Source organism: Pristiophorus japonicus, chromosome 9 (genome assembly GCF_044704955.1).
Source record: "Pristiophorus japonicus isolate sPriJap1 chromosome 9, sPriJap1.hap1, whole genome shotgun sequence".
Taxonomy (NCBI): domain Eukaryota; kingdom Metazoa; phylum Chordata; class Chondrichthyes; family Pristiophoridae; genus Pristiophorus; species Pristiophorus japonicus.
This window is the reverse complement of record NC_091985.1, coordinates 61,301,685-61,322,702: the sequence shown is the minus strand read 5'-3', so window position 1 is coordinate 61,322,702 and position 21,018 is coordinate 61,301,685. Positions and strand designations below refer to the sequence as shown.

At 45.1% G+C, this 21,018-nt stretch overlaps 1 protein-coding gene across 6 annotated transcripts in view; it reads left to right on the top strand.

The window, feature by feature from the left end:
* The window catches only part of LOC139273066 (echinoderm microtubule-associated protein-like 4), a 417,356-nt gene that overhangs the window by 321,510 nt on the left and 74,828 nt on the right, over window positions 1–21,018 (top strand). For all 6 annotated transcript variants that reach the window (XM_070889382.1, XM_070889383.1, XM_070889380.1 and 3 more), the window contains 2 exons: window positions 14,211–14,346; window positions 15,347–15,498. In XM_070889382.1, the coding sequence (XP_070745483.1) occupies window positions 14,211–14,346; window positions 15,347–15,498 (288 nt within the window). The remainder of the gene's footprint in view (window positions 1–14,210; window positions 14,347–15,346; window positions 15,499–21,018) is intronic.

Genomic DNA, 21,018 nt, shown 5'->3' with positions numbered 1-21,018 from the left:
AAAGGATCAATCGAAGAGGTGGCAGAGAAATGCGTAAACAGAGTCAGAGGAGGCGAGCGTACAGCCAACGAAGGTACAAAGAAACGCAATCTTACCTCAACTTGTCTGAAAACGCGTGTCTTAGGAGGCTGTGCTTCTGCAAGGAGGTTATCGATGAGATTTGCCAGCTCATCAAGGGGAATCTTCAGCCTTCCAGCACTATTAGAACCACCGCACTGTCCATTGAGGTGAAAGTTACTGCAGCACTAGCCTTCTATCCTTCGGGATCTTTTCAAGCTTCAGCTGGCGACATCTGTCATATCTCTCAGCACGCCACACACTGCTGTATTCGGCAGGTGACTAAAGCCCTTTACGCTCGCAGGATGGACTTTATAAGCTTCCCTATGACTAGAGAGGCACAGACCGCGAGGGTTTATTGGTTTGTCCAGAAAAGCAGACTTCCCCAAGGTGCAGAGAGCAATAGACTTGCACGCACATTGCCCTGAAAGCCCCCTTAAAGAACGCGGAGGTGTTTCATAACAGAAAGGGATTCCACTCCCTAAATGTGCAGCTTGTTGTCGACCACAAACAAATAATCATGATAGTAAATGCTACATTTCCTGGCAGCATCGAATGTTGCGCACATCCTGCGTGAGGGTGCTATGCCTGACCTGTTTCTCAATCAGCCAGAAGGTCACGGTTGGATGCTGGGGGATAAGGGATATGGACTTGCCAGTTGGCTGATGACCCCACTGCGTAATCCCATCACTGAAGCAGAGAAATGTTCCAATGAAAGCCACATAGCGACACGCAACATCGTCGAAAAGACAATTGGAGTCCTAAAGCAGCGCTTCAGATGTCTGGACCATTCTGGTGGCAGCCTACAGTACCACCCTGACCGGATCGGTGAGTTTACTGTGGTGTGTTGCTTGCTGCATAACCTAGCTGGTTACCTAGTAGAGGATGTGAATCCGAGAGGGCGCTGAGCACCTCGAGTCTCAACGCCGAGAGCTTACAGAAATCGCGCAGACAGCGGAAAGAGCGTGCGGCAAACCAGTCCCACCCACCCCTTCCCTCAATGACTGTCTGTCCCACCTGTGACAGAGTCTGCAGCTCTCGTATTGGACTGTTCAGCTACCAAATAACTCACTTCAGGAGTGGAAGAAAGTCTTCCTCGATTCCGAGGGACTGCCTATGATGAGGAGAGGACAACTAATGCCAGATGGGGCTGCAGTCCACCTCCAGAAGAAGGGGAGACGGAAGAGCCAGCCGGCACGGAAGAAGAGGCTGGTGAGGACCTAGCGGGGGACAATCAGCCTGGCGATCTAGCCCGGGTACCACCAGCCCCCCATCCCCCCGAAGACCAGTACCGAATGGCAATTACGCTGCTGCTAAGCTGTTGCGTCAGCAGCTCATTTATGAACGCTTTTCATGATCTTTCATTGTGGATAGTCACATTTACATTTACTGTTAAGCAAAAGTTGCAGTTGCGTAGAGTTACGTTTCTGCCTTGCCTGCAGTGGCCTGGCATTTTCATTGATGCTTAAATTAAGTAAACTTTTGTTGCAATAATACAATGCTCAACTAATGCAGAACAATTGTTAAAATGTTATGCTCAACGTAACTATGAGAAACAATTGTTAAACTCAATAAAAAAATGTATTTAACAGAACGAATTATTAAAAATATTTTATCAACACCCTCCCCATCCCCCCCACCCGCCCCCCCCCCCCAACCCCAAACAACAATGAACACACAAACTTTAAAAAAAAAAATGAACAATTATTATGAAAAAACAACCCCCCTCCCTAACGGCGGCCACATTTCCCTTCAGGTCCTTTCCCACCCCGTGCTTTAACACCACCCGCCCGTTTTGGTCCCCGCAGACTGAGACGAAGCTGGCGTGCAGTGGGCAACGACAAGACTTCCTGCCGTGGTGGTGGTGTGGGACTGGAAAACAAAGCATGGCGATGTTTGTCTTCCTAGTCAGGAGGAACTGTATCCTCCGTACACGCTTGTGTGCTTGGGGTTGCACTGGGACCCAACACGATACCTTGGGGTGCAGCCAGCAATTCATGCCGAAGGACATTGGTTGTGGCGGTCTGCTCTCTGATCCCCTCCAAGGTCTGTCGTGCTAACTCAGTTTGCATGACAGACCAGTTGGAGAAGTTCGTGGAGAACTGATGGAACCCCTGAATAAGCTTGCGACCTATCCTGACCATCTCCCTGCACTCGGTCTGCCCTTCCGAGATAAGCGATTGCTCACCTCGCTGACCCGGCCTCCGTGGGGTCGGCGTGTGCAGTATGTCGCGCCTTGGCATCGCCAGCTGCACACCGCTTGGTCCCGTTGCCTCATCACTCTCAATTGAGATGACCGCAGGCTCATCCCCGCCACCCCGCCCCCCCCCCCCCCCCCCCCCCGCACACATCAACAGCCGTTTCGTGCAGCTCTTCTTCCTCCTCCTGCTCCTCCTCCTCGAGGCGACAAAAGAGATTGGGTTCCTCCAGCTCCAGCTCCTTTAGTTCCTCCTGCTCCACTGATGGAGAAGGCAAAGGTCCTGGTGCCGGTGCCAACTGCACCCGTACCAGTGTATCAGGTTTACCTTAAAAATACATGTTCTAATAAGCTGTGTAAATATGTCATCATAACGGTGAACATTACTAAGAGTCATTACATAGCAATACTTTTCACTACCCCAGAAAGCTGTAGCTGCTGCAATCCCTGCTCCTTATGCCCTGCTTCTTACGCATGCATGAAATGACATGACATCATTAGTACATCATAAGCACATTACAAGTATATTGCATTTTGCATTATAATTACACGACAATAGATCAGTTACATACTTACGTTTTTAACACTGTTTTTAATCCAGTTCGACAAATTGCAAAGTACTCACGAGACGCATGGCTGGGTGCGGCCAGACCACGGGTGGTGGCCGAACGGCTATCACGGCCAACCAGTGCAATCGCACGCTCTTCGATTTCAGATAATGGCTGCGGCTGAACAATGCTGCCCCCCCCGTCCACCGTTGCTCGGCATGATTGATAGATATCTTCTCCTGCAAACGAGAACATGGCATGGCATGAGCTTAATGGACTAGGTAGTATCTTGAGGTCACAACAGTTTAAAATGCTGCTGGTTCAGATCACTGTCTGGATCGTAACATGGTTTACGTAACACATTTAAGAATGACAAACTTAAATTCAATGCAGGAGATTCATTGTTATAATAAAAATTTGCATACATGCATCAGTAAAATATTAAATATAAAATTTGAAATAGAAAATGCAACTTGCTGTTAACATGGTTTCATTAATACAATAAAGAATGTCCAACTTGAATTAAATGCAAGACATTCATTGCTCTAATAAAAATTTCCATGCAAAAGTAGAACATTACATATAAATTATAAAATATTAAGTGCAAATTACTGTTAACGTGGTTTAACTAATACATTGAAGAATTAGATTCAATGCAGGAGATTAATATTTCTAATAAAAATTTGCATGCATCAGTAAAATATAAAATGCAACTTAGTCTTGCTGCAGCCACCAAGCTCTTCCAGCACTGGTCAGCCCCCCTCGCCTCATGGGATGCAGACAAAACCACAGCTGCAATCTCCGCCCAAATTTTTCGGTAGACACTGGGTGGCGGTTTCCCATGCACACCCCATGTCAAATTGGCCCACCTGGCATGCACCTCGTCAATCAGGGCCTCGTTTTCCTCATCACTAAAGGGTTTAGCCCTTTTCCTCATTCAGTCTCCGAAGTCATTTTCAAAATGGATATACAATTATTTAGATTTAAATTTGATTTTTCAATTGGAATCGCTGCAAATATATAGAGTCTAACCTTCCTGCTTCCTCCTCTATCAATCTCCTCCCTCTCTCTCTCTCTCTCTCTCTCTCTCTACCCCTCCCTCTACTTCTGAGCATGTGCGATGACCCCTGACCTCCCGAAACGCGGTAAAACCAGTCGGCCGGGGGGGGAGGGGGGAAATCTCTCATACGCAGAAGGCCGTTGCTAGGGAAGCGTTTGACTTCCTCGTTCGGTGGGTGAACGCGACATCGCCGAAAAATCAGATTGCCCATTCCACATTGCCGGCCTACGGCCAAATGGAAAACCACAAAATAAAATGGGCCATGTAACAGTGATCAGTAAGGCTGAGACATCCTACATCACTGGAACAAGGCCCATTTTTTGGGGCAATGACAAGGGAGAGTCAAGCCTGAAGTCAGCCCTCTACTCGCTCTCGCGAACAAAGAATATACAGGATTTTTATACAGTTACTCAGCCTATCACGGCCAGACATTCAATATATGTGACGTACATACATTGGTTCAAATGGTCAAAAGTCCTTGTCACTCAAAGCAAAGATGATTTCTATCCCGCCTATTCCTGGTACTTTTCCATTTTACGGTGTCTCAAGATCTTATCACTTATGTGCCTGACTCCAATTTGACCTTTGCTTGTGCTGGGTACTGTTTTCGCTGATGTGTCGGTTTGCGTCATACCATCCCCCATTTATATCTCCTGTTAGGACATGATAAACTGAAAGGCAACCTTCAAACAAAGTACAGATGTACAGTTCTCAACTTAATCCTTGTCTTTACTTGTTTAGTTAGTAATGGCTGCCCTGGTTTCTGCATGTACACACTTTAACCCTCTATCCATGTCTGATTATATGTCCAGTGTGACCTATTGTCCCACTTCACTCATCAAGGCAGTATTGGCAAAAAACTGTTTAAAGAGAAAATGAATACAACACTGGTCTAGCCATTAGCCTTTCATTTGCCAGGATACTTCTAAAACTATCAATATGCTCAAACACTCCCTTGCCTCCACTTTTTATGCTCTTATCCCCAGCAAAACCCTTACGTTCGCCACCCTAGTTATTCCCTATGGTACGGCCACCATTCAGTCCAAATGGCACAGACTTGACTGTATCTGGCTGGGCAACATCAAGTACAATGGGCCTTGTTGTCCTATGCCAAAACTACTCAGTACTCCAGGATTATCCTGGAGAACAAAGGTAGCCCCCTGCGTCTTTTCTCCACCACAAACCATGTCCTTACACCCCTCTCCCTGGTCCCCTCTACCCTATTGCTCAATAACTAGTATGAGGAGCTCACGGACTTCTTTGTCACTAATATCAAGATCATCTGTTAGCTGTCTCTTGCCGCATTCTCCCCTTCCCGTTACTTACCAAGCTAAGCCTTCCCCAAGGCTCTTCCTAACCTAGCACTGAACTCTCATCTTTAGTTTTTCTCCAATCTCCTCTCATGCCCTCTCTGAGCTCATCTTGTCAATGAACCCCACCTCACACTCCCTTGACTCCATTCTCACTAATCTGCTGACCATCCAACTTCCCTTCCTGCTCGCTGACATTGTAAATATTTCTCTCACCTCAGGTACTGTCTCTCTGCCTTTCAAAACCAACATCATCACCCTCTTGAAAACAAAACACCCTCAACCTCTATCCTTCCAAACGACTGCCCAATATCTGACCTTTTCCTGTTCAAAGTCTGCCTCCTAAATCCGTGCCCATCTCTCCAATTCCGGCAACGACATGAAGGGCTGAATGGCCTCCTGTGCTGTAAATTTCTATGATTATATGTATCCATCCCTCCTACAGCATTGAAACAACCCTGACCAAAGTCACAAATTACATCTTCTGTGACTGACCATGGTGCTCTCTCCCTCTTCGTCCTTCTCTAGAAAACTTCTCAACCTCTCAGCAGTCTTTGAGATGGTCAAGCACACCATCCTCCTCCAATGAATTTCTTTCATTGTCCAGCTCAGTGGTATTCACCTCACATGGTTTCACTCTTGCCTATCTAATCATAGCCAAAGCATCTCCATAAATGGCTTCTCATCATTACCTCTGTAATCGCCTGGTTCATTCTTGTCTAGCGAGTCATAGCCGGAGAATCACCTACAATGGCTTCTCTTCCCGCTCCCGTACCATTACCTCTGGTGTCCCCCAAGGATCTATCTTTGGCCCCCTCCTATTTCTCATCTACATGCTTCCCCTCGGTGACATCATCAGACAACGCAGTGTCAGTTTCCATAAGTACGCTGACAATATCCAGCTCTACCTCACCGCCTGTCTCAACCCTTCCACTGTCTCTAAATTGTCAGACTGCTTGTCCAGCATCCAGTACTGGATGAGCAGAAATTTCCTCCAACTAAATCTTGGGAAGACCAAAGCCATTGTCTTCGGTCCCTTTCACAAACTCTGTTCCCTAGCCACCGACTCCATCCACTCCCTGTCCTAACTCGCACCAAGTCCTGCTCACCCATCACCCCTGTGCTCGCTGACCTACATTGAGTCCCGGTTAAGCAACGCCTCAATTAAAAATTCTCATCCTTGTTTTCAAATCCCTCCACAGCCTCGTCCCTCCCTAACTCTGTAATCTCCTCAAGCCCTACAAAAACATCAACAATCCCCCAAAATTTCTGTACTCCGCCAATTCTTTAGCTGCCTAGGTCCTAAGCTCTGGAATTCCCTCCCTAAACCTCTGTGCCTCTCAAAGACACTCCTTGAAACCTACCTCCTCATCTGCCCTTATATTTCTTTGCGTAGCTTAGTGTCAAATTTTGTTTGATAACGCTCCTGTGAAGTGCCTTGAGATGTTTTATTATGTTAAAGGTGCTATATAAATGCAAGTTGTTGTTATGGTCCCCTTAGCTTTCTTCTTCCTCATTTACATGCAGCTCCTTAGCGACGTCATTTGAAGACATGAAGTCAGGTTCCACTTACACACAGCTGACTCTCGGCTCTACCTTTCCACCACCTGTCCTGACCCCTCCATTGCCTCTGTGTGTCAAACTGCTTGTCTGACATGCAGTCCTGGATGAGCCACAATTTCCTCCAGTTAATCACTGGGAAGAATTACGCCATTGTCTTCAGCCCATATTACATATTTCATAGCCTTGCCACTCTATCCCCATCCCTGATCAGTGTCTCTGATCGAACCCAAACCAGATCCAAAACCTACTCCCCATCACCCCAGTCCTCACTAATCTATATTGGCTCTTAAAACCCACCTCCTCAAATTTAAAATTCTCATTATTATGTTTTAATCTCTTCATGGCCTTGCCCCTCCCTATCTCTGTAACTTTCTCCAGCTCTACAATTCTCTGAGAACTGTGTTCCTTGAATTCTGGTCTCTTGTGCATCCACCACCCCCTCCCCCCCACCATTGGCAGCTGTTGCCTACAGCCGTTTGGGGCATAAGCTCTGGAGTTTCTTACCTAAAGCAATTTACAGTTAACCCATAATAGCATTCAACTTTGGCAGGAAGAATAGAAAAACAGAATAATTTTTAAAAGGTGCAAAACTTTTAAATGTTGGTGTTCAGAGAGATTTAGATATCCTCGTACAGAAAGTTAGCATGCAGGTACAGCAAGCAATTAGGAAGGCAAATAGCATGTTGGCCTTTATTGCAAAGGGACTGGAGTACAAAAGTAAAGAAGTCTTACTACAAGTATATAGGGCTTTGGTGAGACCACGCCTGGAGTACTGTACACAGTTTTGGTCTCCTAATCTGAGGAAGGGTTTACTTGCCTCCGAGGCGGTGAAATGAAGGTTCGCTAGATTGATCTCTGGAATGTGAGGGTTGTCCTATGAGGAGTGATTGAATAGATTGGGCCTATATTCTCTGGAGTTTAGAAGAATGAGAGGTGATTTCATTGAAACATACAAGGTTCAGGGGAATTGACAGAGTAAATGGTAAGAGATTGTTTCCCCTGGCTGGAGAGTCTAGAACTAGGGGTCATAGTCTCAGGATAAGGGTCAACCTTTTAAGACTGAGATGAGGAGGAATTTCTTCACTCATAGGGTTGTGAATTTTTGAATTCTTTTCCCCAAAGGGTTGTGGATGCTGAGTCATTGAGTATATTCAAGGCTGAAATAGATAAATTTTTGGACTCTAGGGGAATCAAGGAATATAAGGATCGGGAAGAAAGATGAAGTTGATGTCAAAGATCAGCCATGATCTTATTGAATGGCAGAGCAGGCTCAATGGGCTGTATCACCTACTCCTGCTCCTAATTCTTATGTTCTTGCGTTCTCAACAGCTGCTTGAACAATTCAAGGTTTTCCCTTGGGAAGTACTACTTTGTCCAAACAATGAATAATACCTGTAATGGTCTTCCAAGTAGGATAATAGAGGCAAAGGGCTAGCCTTTCCACTTCATATCGCCCATCTATGGCTCATCTATCGCCCAAAACGGACCCCTCTCACCCATTTTGAGCAAAAAATGGAAACTAGGCCCAAAACATCGCCGGAAAAACAGGTGCCTAAGTTTCCACTTTGATCGCCCAAATGATCGCCCACACAAGGCCCATCCCAAGTTTCGGCACCTAGCATGCACTTCGCTGGGCCGATGCAGGGCCCAAAAGAGTGCTGAGAAATAGTTGCTTTTACTGGGCCTAAGAGAAGGAAATGGACATGACAGATGCCATTTTGAACTTCAGAGGAAGGGTGGAGGATTAGTTGTGAATTATTTAGAGAGTTAATTTAAAGATAATTGTACTCAGAATATTGGGACAGGGAATATAAATAGGTATTATCAAGTTATTTTTGGTAAATAGCTTTTATATATTGAAATTATTTTGTAAATAGCTTTTACATAGTGAAGTTATTTACTGATATTGTTGAGGTCTATCAAACTGACTGGTATACAGCGTAGAGAATGCAGAGCACAGTGATTAGAGAGTATAGAGTAGAGAGATTATTAAAGTTAGTGAAAGTAATTATTGATAGTGATGGGGCCCATGCTTTCCCTGCCTTTAATTGCAACTGCTCACACACTGGTTACTGAAAGGATCAATCGAAGAGGTGGCAGAGAAATGCGTAGATGGAGACAGAGGAGGAGACCGTACAGCCAACGAAGGTACTTGGAAAAGCAATCTTGCTTGTCTGAAAATGCTTGTCTTAGGAAGCTGCGAATCCGAAAGGAGGTCATCGATGAGATATGTCAACTCGTCAAGGGTGATCTGCAGCCTTCCAGCACCATCAGAACTGCACTGTCCGTTGAGGTGAAGATTACTGCTGCCCTAGCCTTCTACGCATTGGGATCTTTTCAGGCTTCAGCTGGCGACATCTGCCATATCTTTCAGCATGCTAGACACTGCTGCATTCGACAGGTGACTGAAGCCTTTATGCTCGCAGGATGGTTTTGGGTTTCTCGAGAATAGCAGACTTTCCCAAGGTGCAGGGAGCAACAGTCTGCACGCACATTGCCCTGAAAGCACCCTTAAAGAATGCGGAGGTGTTTCGTAACAGAAAGGGGTTCCACTCACTAAATGTGCAGCTTGTTGTCGACCACAATCGAACAATTTTAACAGTGAATGCTACATTTCCTGGCAGCATCCCTGATGCGCACATCTTAGGTGAAAGTGCTATCCCTGACCTGTTTGTCAATCAGCCAGAAGGTCACGGTTGGATGCTGGGGGATAAAGGATATGGCGTTGCCAGTTGGCTGATGACCCCACTGCGTAATCCCGTCACTGAAGCACAGAAACGGTATAATGAAAGTCACAGAACAACTCGCAACATCGTTGAAAAGACAATTGGAGTCCTAAAGCAGCGCTTCAGATGCCTGGATCATTCTGGAGGCAGCCTGCAGTACCATTCTGACCAGGTTGCTGAGTTTATTGTAGTGTGTTGCATGCTGCATAACCTAGCTACAAAGTGAGGACAAATACTGCCAGATCATGCTGCAGGTCCACCTCCAGAAGGAGATGAGACAGAAGAGCCAGCCGGCGAGAATGAAGAGGAGGAACAGGCGGGAGAGGACGCGGGCGAGGACATAGGAGAGCTTAATCAGCCTGGCGATCTAGCACCGGTATCACCACACCTCTCCCGAAGACCAGTAGCCAGTGTCAGTTACACGGCTGCTAAGCTTTTGCGTCAGCAGCTCATTAATGAACGCTTTGCATGAACTATTAATTATGGATATTCAAATGTTCAATTACAGTTAGGGTTAATCAAAAGTTTCATTTGCGTGGGGTTTCCTTGTTGTCTTTCCTGCACTGGCCTATCATCTGAATTAGTTTAAGTAAAGTTTAAAGTACTGGCAAAGTAAAAATACTGGTATAATAACAGAATAAACAAACAAATATGCATGAAAAACTGTACGTTTGAAAACTAATGTAACTAAGAGAGAAGGCACAAAAGTTGTTGAATACATTTTTTTTATTAACAAAGATAGAATTTGTTTTATAAACTAATGAACAACACCCTCCCTCCAACCCGCCCCCCGCACCAATCCACCCTTCCCTCAAATCCCCAAAACGTTATAACATGAAGAAATTGAACATTTAAGTAATAATAACATTTATGGAACTATTGAAAAACACTCCACCCTCCCTACCTGCGGCCACGTTTCCCTCCAGATCCTGTCCCATACCATGGTCGCACCCCACCCGCCCGTTTTGGTCTACGCAGACCGACACGAATGCGTTCTGTAGTTTGTGACGGCAAGACTTCCTGCGTGGTGGAGGTGACTGGGAGCGGAAGCAGAAGCCTCTGGCTCCACTTCCGAGTCAGGAGGAACTGTGTCCTCCATACTCGCTTGCGTGCTTGGGGTCTCGCTGCGAGTGGACACGACACCTTGTGGTGCAGCGCCGTGTCCAGCCAGCAACGCATGCCGTAGGGCATTTGTTGCGGCTATCTGCTCCCTAATCGCCTCCAACGTCTCCCGAGCAGTCTGTGACTGCTCCGAAGACCAGCTGGAGAAGCGTGTGCAGAACTCGCTCCAGGTTGTGAAGAACTGGCTCCAATTTGATGAGAAACCCGTGAACCCCTAGATAAGGTCGCGACCGATCGCGACCGTCTCCCTGCACAGGGATAGTAAACTTTCCGTCTGGTCCTCCGTGGTAGGCGATTGCATATCACGCAGACCGGACCTCCGTGGGGTCGGCGTGTGCAATGTCACGCGCCTTGGCGTTACCACCTGCACACCGCTTGGTCCCGGTGCCTCATCCATCTCAAAAGAGATGGCCGTAGGTTGTTCCCCCCTGCCCCCCCGCCCACAAAAAAAATCTCCCTCCTCCGCCTCCACCTCTTCCTCTGCCTCTTCCTCTTCTGCCTCTTCCTCTTCTGCCTCTGCCTCCTCTTCCTCCTCTGCCTCCTCTTCCTCTGCCTCCTCTTCCTCTGCCGCCTCTGCCGCCGCCTCTTCCTCTTCCTCTGTCTCCTCTTCCTCTGTCTCCTCTTCCTCTGTCTCCTCTGCCTCTGTCTCCTCTGCCTCCTCTTCCTCTTCTGCCGCCTCTGCCTCCTCCACCGCCTCTTCCTCCTGCGACGTTCCTGAAGGTTGACTCCACGGACACATGTTGATCTTTGAAAGACAAATGAAATTTATAAACCACGTTTAACAATTCAAATCAATACATCTCAATTTTTCAAGAACTCAAAACATTACAATGCTTTCCATTACCCCATATGCACAAAGGTCACCAGGCCTAACATGACCTAATTCGAAGATCAATAGTACATCACAATTACATATCAAATTACATTATAATTGCATAACATTACATGCGTAACTAAGATATATGTAGTATTTACTATTGATTTGCACAATGCACAGTTCTCATTACTCGCGTGACTCAAGGGTGGGTTCGGCCAAACCACAAGTTGTGACCGAACGGCTTTCTGGCCCCACCAAGGCTACCACAAGCTCCTCGTAAGCACTTAAAGACTGGAGCATGGCAGAGCCCTCACCCGTCCTGCGTTGCTCGCGGTGTTTGATAGATATCTTCTTCTGTAAATGATAAGATAACATTGCACGGCATAAGCAAATGGATTTGGCAATAAACATTTAAGACAGACAGATTTAAATGTTCAATTACAAATTTGCATTACATTGCACAGGAATAAAATATTTCATACTATAACATTCAACTTTATGCTGGGGTGCATAAATTTATTCATAATTTAATTATGTTTAAAAATTACGAAATAACATTGCAGATTCTAGTTACAATTTCCATACATCATTAAATAATACATATGGATGATTTCAAAAATAAATTTCAACTTACTCTGGCAGCCACCAGTTGGCTGTTCCATCTTTTGCGGCACTGGTCCGGTGTCCACGTTCATTTGATGCCGACATGACCACGGGATGGAGGTTTCCCATGCCCACCCCGTGTCAGATCCTCCCATCTCGTGCTGACTATATTCACGAGGGCCTCCTCGCTGAAGGGCTTGGCCCTTCGCCTTTACATTGATCCCTCCATTTTCAAAGAATAAAATGCTGCTGATAAATGTTTTAATTAAATTCTAAGTAGTATTATCACTGTACTTAACAGTATTTAAAATTTGTTAAAATGCAAAAATAATTCAAAATATGTGTAATATTATCAGATAAATTCAAACAATCCAGAAACTCCTTTCTCCTTTCTCTTTTCTCCTTTCTCCTCTCTCTCTCTCCCCGACCCTCGCAGAGCTTCTGAGCATGTGTGATGACCCCTGGCCTCTCAAAACGCGGCATAGAAACTCAACCTAAAAAAACCCTCAAGCTACACATGCGCAGTATTGCGTTGCTAGGGAAGCTTTTTTACCTTCTTTGACTTCCGTTTTCTTTGGGCGATCGTGAGATCGCTGAAAAATTAGATTGTCCATTTGACATCGCCGGGGTAAGGCCGAGTGGAAAATCACAAAAAAAAATGGGCCTTGTGCCGGCGATCAGCACGAGCGATACGCCCCACATTGCTGGAACTAGGCCCATTTTTTGGGGCCTTAGCCACCTAGTGGAAAGTCTAGCCCAAAGACTCTGGAATCATTCAATATGCAATTGAACGCATGTGACCATTGGTTTCTTGGAAAGATGAGCCAAAGGGGATGAATTACATTACTCACCTGTACTCATCTTTATGAACTACAAATAAATCTGATTCCATGTGTTTTTAAATTACTTTTTCTCTTCCCAGTCATTCCATCATCAATACTGTTTTGTAGCCTGTTTATTTGGAGGTCTGCATTAGTCAGCCTTCAACTTCCAACTTTGCAAACTCTATAGTGTCTTGGCTGAGAACTTCAAATCTTGACTAATGAAAGAAGACAAGTTTTGAAGTCAGTCCAGGTTGGGATTTGCGATTTAATTTTTTTAATGTTACATTATTTTGCAGGTGATAGCATTTGGTTTTTAACTCCTGGTTATTGGTTTAGGAGTCCAGTGTTGCTGATACTTTCTAGTTTGTATATTTTCAAGTTTCCCACTGTTGGTATTTCCTCCCATATTAAAGAGCCTCAAGTAGTGTTTTCATGTAAATTCTTTTTTTCGAAGAATAACTGGTAAACATATTGGAAATGAAATTGTAGAAAATTTATGTATTTCCCTAAATACTATCAGGATGGCACACCAACATGATATACTAGCACAGTGTTGTGCAGGTTCATCCACCAAGCTTTCTGGTCTCTGCTAGGCTGTTTGGGAGAGACAGCAAGCAGATGTTGAAATGCTACCACAGGGTGAGGGAACATTGTAATATGAGTCAATTATCTATGTTCTTGAACAACGACTAACTTTCAAGAGGAGCTGTAGAACTAAATGTGGCATCGGACAATAAGTCAAAGCACAACCAGACAGAATGAAAATAATTTCCACTATGGATATAAAAAATAAAGTTATATTAAAAAATCATGGGAGTGAAATTCCCCTCTGGGGTGTTTTTGCCCGGGGGGTTGGGGGGGGGGGGGGGGGGGCGGCGAGGCGCTACCGGCTCTCGTGAAATTGCGCAGGATTTAGCGGAGGCGCAAAACCAGTAGCGTGCACCCCCACTGGTAGCGCCCCGGGCCTTGGGTTGCGCCCCGTGAGGCTGCCGCGGGCGATGTCAGTGCCAGCCTCGTGGGTCACGAACTGACCTCCAACTTACCGTCCGACCTCTGTCGATTTTGGTGGGGTCTGTGCCGCGATGGTGCAGCCCGGCACTCAGTTCCAGTAACAGGCTACGGCCACGGTACACCGCATCCCTGGTGGCCTAGTGTAGGCCCCTGAAAACCCTGCAGAACTCTCAGCGTGCCCGCCCCTTTAACGGAAGGGGAGGGCCCTTGGAACGCGTCAACGCTAAGCAAAGAGTCTGTGTTAAGCGCTCCAACATTCGCCCGGGTAGCTCCTCCGAGCCAGTTTCCTTGTGAAGGTTACCGCCCCCAAACAGGGCACTCCCGAATTTCTCCCCCATATGTCGAAAACCACTTAATTTTTTTATCTTTCAGAAATATGAAAAACCAAAATTTGTACAGTGTTTAGCATTTTTGGAGAATGGCGATGTTCTAACTGGAGATTCTGGAGGGATTATGCTAATTTGGACTAGAACTACTGTGGAATCTGCACAGGGGAAAGGACCCAAAGGTAAATGTTTTTTTTAAATCTCGATTTCAAAACAGTGCAAGTATATCTGTCATGGAATAACTATTGTACTTGGTTATATTTACCTTTAGGCATAGCATGTCTAATGGTTTAAAACAAAACACTTTCAAAGAAAGACTTATAATAAACCATAGCTTGTTTAGTAAACAGTTTGGTTTGTGCAGATCTTCAACAGTTAAAATAAGGTTTATTAAATATTTTTAAAATCTACATTTTAATGGTGAATTACATGCACAATCATGGGCTTCATCACTAAAGATTTCACTCTGATACAGTTTGACAATACATACACACAATTATTTGTATTACACATACTTTCTGTAAGAAATTTTACAGTTCTCCCTCCAGAAGAGATTTATTAGCATGGTTCCAGGAATTACGATTAAAATAATGAAAGGGTTTAGATAGAATAAATAAAGAGAAACTGTTTCCAGTGGCTGAAGGGTCGATAATCAAAGGCACAGAGTTAAGATGATTGAATTAGATGCGACATGAGGAAAAACTTGAAGCAATGGGTGGTTAGGATTTGGAATGCACTGCCTGATAGGATAGTGGATACTGGTTCACTAGTAACCATGAAAATTGAATTGGATAAATACTTGAAGGAGAACAAATTGCAGGAATATAGAGAAAGAACGGGGGAGTGGGACTAAATGGATTGCTCTTCAAAAGAGCCACCGCAGATTCGATGGGCCGAATGGCCTCCTGTGCTGCACTATTTTATGACTGCTAAAAGTATAACAAGTATTCCATTCCCCAGGCCTAGTATCTGTTACCTTTCATGGGCACAAATGTGATCTTTCTACTATAGTCCTCTCTTGCTTGTGCTTTTTTTGTAAAACTGTACAATGAAGATATTTATTACGAAATATACATATTAAAGAAGCAATATGTTGAATTTAGCAGCACCATTACTGTTCGCTAGATTAAATATTGCCTAAAAACATTGTATAATTATATTTTGGTTCTTTCCATTGTTTAGGGGTGTATCAGATCAGCAGACAAATTAAAGCACACGATGGCAGTGTATTTACTCTCTGCCAGATGAGAAATGGAATGCTGCTTACAGGAGGCGGTAAAGATCGCAAAATCATTCTGTGGGATCACGACCTCGTTGTAGAAAGGGAAATTGAGGTAAGCCTATTGCTGTACCTTAATAAGATTGATGTGTTTCCCCGTTCTTGGCCAGGAGTGGGGTGGGGCCTTGCGAGTTTGGACTGTAGGTGACCTTGACTGCAATGAAGAATCCTCGCATATCGTGGCTGTCGGCCAGATGAAAGCATGGGCCTTACGCTTAAGATCTGTAAGACAAAGGTCCTCTATCAGCCTGTCCTCGCCGCACAGCATTGCCCCCCAGTCTTCAGGATTCACGGCGCGGTTCTCGACACCGTGGACCACTTTCCATACCTCGGGAGCCTTTTATCAACAAAGGCAGACATTGATACGGAGATTCAACATCACCTCCAGTGCTCCAGTGCAGCCTTTGGCCGCCTGAGGAAAAGAGTGTTCGAAGACCAGGCCCTCAAATCTACCACCAAGCTCATGGTCTACAGGGCTGTAGTAATGCCCTCCTGTATGGTTCAGAGGCGTGGACGATGTACAGAAGACACCAAGTCGCTGGAGATATATCACCAACAACGTCTCTGCAAGATCCTGCAAATCCCCTGGGAGGACAGTGTCCTCGCCCAGGTTAACATCCCCAGCATTGGAGCACTGACAACACTCAATCAGCTTCACTGGGCAGGCCACATAGTTCGCATGCCAGACATGAGGCCCCCTAAGCAATTTCTCTTTGCAGCGCTCCTTCACAGCAAACGAGCCAAAGGTGGGCAGCAGAAACATTACAAGGATGTCCTCCCTGGTAAGGTGCGACATCGCCACTGACACCTGGGAGTCCCTGGCCGAATACTGCCCTAGGTGGAGAAAGTGCATCCGGGAGGGTGTTGAGCTCTTCGAATCTCAACGCCGCGAGCGTGAAGAGGACAGGCGCAGGCAGCGGAAGGAGCAATGTGGTAAATCAGTCCCACCCCACCACCCCCCCCCCACCCTTCCCCCGACAAATGTCTGTCCTACCTGTGACAGGGTCTGTGGCTCTCTCATTGGACTGTTCAGCCACCAAAGGACTCACTTTAAGAATGGAAGCAAGTCTTCCTCAATTCTGAGGGATTGCCTATGATAAGATTGTGGAAACATTTAGTCATCAATTACAAGGTTTTTAAAAATTAACTACACTACAACGATGGCTGCTCAACAAGATTTACAAGTTCTTATTTAACTTGTTTAATTACAGGCCAGTCTGCCTAACCTCAGTAATGGGAACATTTTTGGAAAATATCCTGAAGGACAGAAATAAATCTACATTTCGAAAGACACGGATTAATCAGGGACAGTCAGCACAGATTTGTTGAGGAAAGGTCGTGTCTGACTAACTTGATTGAAATTTTTTGAGGAGGTAACCGGGGCAGTGCGTATAATGTAGTGTATATGGATTTTAGAAAAGCTTTTGATAAGGTCTCACATGGCAGACTGGTCACGAAAGTAAAAGCCCATGGGATCCAGGACAAAGTGACAAGTTGGATCCAAAATTGGCTCCGAGGCGGGAAGCAGAGGGTAATGGTTGATGGGTGTAAAAGTAAATTGGCATTAGGGGTATAAGCGAAATAAGGTTTAAAGTGCCGGCTTCTACATTGGCTCAGCAAAAGGGGCAGAAGGTCTGTGGCTGACCTCACATTCTAACATATTCCAGCACCAAGGACCTAGAGGTCTCTGATTCAACATTGATGTACCAAAACACTAGATAACATTAAGGTCCGACAAGATAAGACTCTGTGAAAAGACTCTACGTACAATCAGCAAATTCTAACCCAATGAGGTCATCTCAGTTAAGGTCTAAAGGTTGCCTTGAGATCTTGGTCTGTCAATCCAAAATATTACTAACAAGGTAACCCAATTAGAGATCGAGGGAGATTGTGCGGGGGGTGGGAGGGGGGCGGGCGGTGCGAAGGGATCGATGAAATGGATAAATGATGTGCAATTTTGCTATTCAGGGAACATCTCCATTCACAGGCGGCTGTGATGAGAAGTGTTCCAGGACATCCGCAATTAAAGATCGTTATACCTTGCCATCCGTCTCTGTCTAATACTTCGAGGGCTGCTACGCGGATCAGGACGAGCATCGACCCTTTATATCAAAGGGCCCACTCGTGGAAAGAAAAGCCTTCCCATTTTTCCCTTCAATAGGTGTTTTTGTGATTGGAAGGATGTTTCCAGTGGGGTTCCGCAGGGCTCAGTACTAGGTCCCTTGCTTTTTGTGGTATATATCAATGATCTAGACTTGAATAGAGGGGGTATGATTAAGAAGTTTGTAGATGATACAAAATAGGCTGAGTGGTTGATAATGAAGAAATGGCAAACATTTAAGGATCACATGGATGAACTTCCCGGTCTGGAGTAAAAATAAAACTGGGAAGGTGACTCAACCGTGGCTAACAAGGGAAATTAAGGATAGTGTAAAATCCAAGGAAGAGGCATATCAATTGGCCAGAAAAAGCAGCAAACCTGAGGACTGGGAGAAATTTAGAATTCAGCAGAGGAGGACAAAGAGTCTAATTAGGAGGGGGAAAATAGAGTATGAGAGGAAGCTTGCTGGGTACATAAAAACGGACTGCAAAAGCTTCTATAGATATGTGAAGAGAAAAAGATTAGTGAAGACAAACTTAGGTCCCTTGCAGCCAGAATCAGGTGAATTTATAATGGGGAACAAAGAAATGGCAGACCAATTGAACAAATACTTTGGTTCTGTTCACGAAGGAAGACACAAATAACCTTCCGGAAATACTAGGGAACAGAGGGTCTAGGGAGAAGGAGGAACTGAAGGAAATCCTTATTAGTCAGAAAATTGTTCGGAAATTGATGGGATTGAAGGCCGATAAATCCCCAGGGCCTGATAGGCTGCATTCCAGAGTACTTAAGGAAGTGGCCCTAGAAGTAGTGGATGCATTGGTGATCATTTTCCAGCAGTCTATCAACTCTGGATCAGTTCCTATGGACTGGAGGGGAGCTAATGTAACACCACTTTTTAAGAAAGGAGGTAGAGACAAAATGGAAAATTATAGACCGGTTAGCCTGACATCAGTGGTGGGGAAAATGTTCGAATCAATTATTAAAGATGAAATAGCAGCGCATTTGGAAAGCAGTGACAGAATCGGTCCAAGTCAGCATAGATTCATGCTTGACAAATCTTCTAGATTTTTTTGAGGATATAACTAGTAGAGTGGACAGGGGAGAACCAGTGGATGTGATATATTTGGACTTTCAAAAAGCTTTTGACAAGGTCCCACACAAGAGATTGGTGTGCAAAATTAAAGCACATGGTATTGGGGGTAATGTATTGACATGGATAGAGAACTGGTTGGCAGACAGGAAGCAGAGAGTCGGGATAAAGGGGTCCCTTTCAGAATGGCAGGCAGTGACTAGTGGGGTGCCGCAGGGCTCAGTGCTGGGACCCCAGCTATTTACAATATACATCAATGATTTAGATGAAGGAATTGAGTGTAATATCTCCAAGTTTGCAGATGACATTAAGCTGGGTGCCGGTGTGAGCTGTGAGGAGGACGCTAAGAGGCTGCAGGGTGACTTGGATAGGTTAGGTGATGGTCAAATGCATGGCAGATGCAGTATAATGTGGATAAATGTGAGGTTATCCACTTGGGTAGCAAAACACGAAGGCAGAATATTATCTGAATGGCGGCAGATTAGGAAAAGGGGAGGTGCAACGAGACCTGGGTGTCATGGTACATCAGTCATTGAAAGTTGGCATGTAGGTACAGCAGGCGGTGAAGAAGGCAAATGGTATGTTGGCCTTCATAGCTAGGGGATTTGAGTGTAGGAGCAGGGAGGTCTTACTGCAGTTGTACAGGGCCTTGGTGAGACCTCATCTGGAATATTGTGTTCAGTTTTGGTCTCCTAATCTGAGGAAAGACGTGTTTGTTATTGAGGGAGCACAGCGAAGGTTCACCAGACTGATTCCCGGGATGGCAGGACTGACATATGAGATTGGATCGACTGGGCCTGTATTCACTGGAGTTTAGAAGAATGAGAGGGGATCTCATAGAAATATATAAAATACTGACTGGACTGGACAGGTTCGATGCAGGAAGAATGTTCCCGATGTTGGGGAAGTTCAGAACCAGGGGACACAGTCTTAGGATAAGGGGTAAGCCATAAGGGAGAAACTTCTTCATTGAGAGTTGTTAACCTGTGGAATTCTCTGCCACAGAGAATTGTTGATGCCAGTTCGTTGGATATATTCAAGAGGGAGTTAGATATGGCCCTTACGGCTAAAGGGATCAAGGGGTATGGAGAGAAAGCAGGGAAGGGGTACTGAGGTGATCAGTCATGATCTTATTGAATGGTGGTGCAGGCTCAAAGAGCCGAGTTACCTATTTTCTATGTTTCTGAAGCTGTGGACTGCAGGAAGATATCCATCAACTGGTCAGGTGAACAAAACAGTGGCAAATGGAATTTAATGCAGAGAACTGTGAGATAATGAATTTGGGGAGGGCTAACACGGAAAGGGAAGACACATTAAATGGTAGGACACTGAGAAGTGTAGAGGAACAAAGGAACCTTGGAGTGCATGTCCATAGATCCCTGAAGATAGCAGGCCAGGTAGAAAAGGTGGTTAAAATGGCATACAGAATGCTTGCCTTTATTAGCCAAGGCATAGAATATAAGAGCAGGGGGGTTATGTTTGAACTGTATAAAACACTGGTTAGGCCACAGCTGGAGTACTGCGTGCAGTTCTGGTCACCGCATTACAGGAAGTACATGATTGCACTGGAGAGGGTACAGAGGAGATTTACGAGGATCTTGCCAGGAGTGGAGAATCTTGGTTATGAGGAGAGATTGGATAGGCTGGGTTTGTTTTCCTTGGAACAGAGGAACGGGATAGCCTGGAGGAGGAATTCATAGAATGCATACGGGATTGTTTCTTAGAACAGTATGTTACAGAACCTACAAGGGAGCAAGCTATCTTAGATCTGGTCCTCTGTAATGAGACAGGAATAATAAACGATCTCCTAGTAAAAGATCCTCTCGGAATGAGTGATCACAGTATGGTTGAATTTGTAATACAAATTGAGGGTGAGGAAGTAGTGTCTCAAACGAGCATACTATGCTTAAACAAAGGGGACTACATTGGGATGAGGGCAGAGTTGGCTAAAGTAGACTGGAAACACAGACTAAACAGTGGCACAATTGAGGAACAGTGGAGGACTTTTAAGGAGCTCTTTCATAGTGCTCAACAAAAATATATTCCAATGAAAAAGAAGGGCGGTAAGAGAAGGGATAACCAGCCGTGGATAACCAAGGAAATTAAGGAGAGTATCAAATTAAAAACCAATGCGTATAAGGTGGCCAAGGTTAGTGGGAAAATAGAAGATTGGGAAAATTTTAAACGACAGCAAAGAATGACTAAGAAAGCAATAAAGAAAGGAAAGATAGATTACGAAGGTAAACTTGCGCAAAACATAAAAACGGATAGTAAAAGCTTTTACAGATATATAAAACGGAAAAGAGTGACTAAAGTAAATGTTGGTCCCTTAGAAGATGAGAAGGGGGATTTAATAATGGGAAATGTGGAAATGGCTGAGA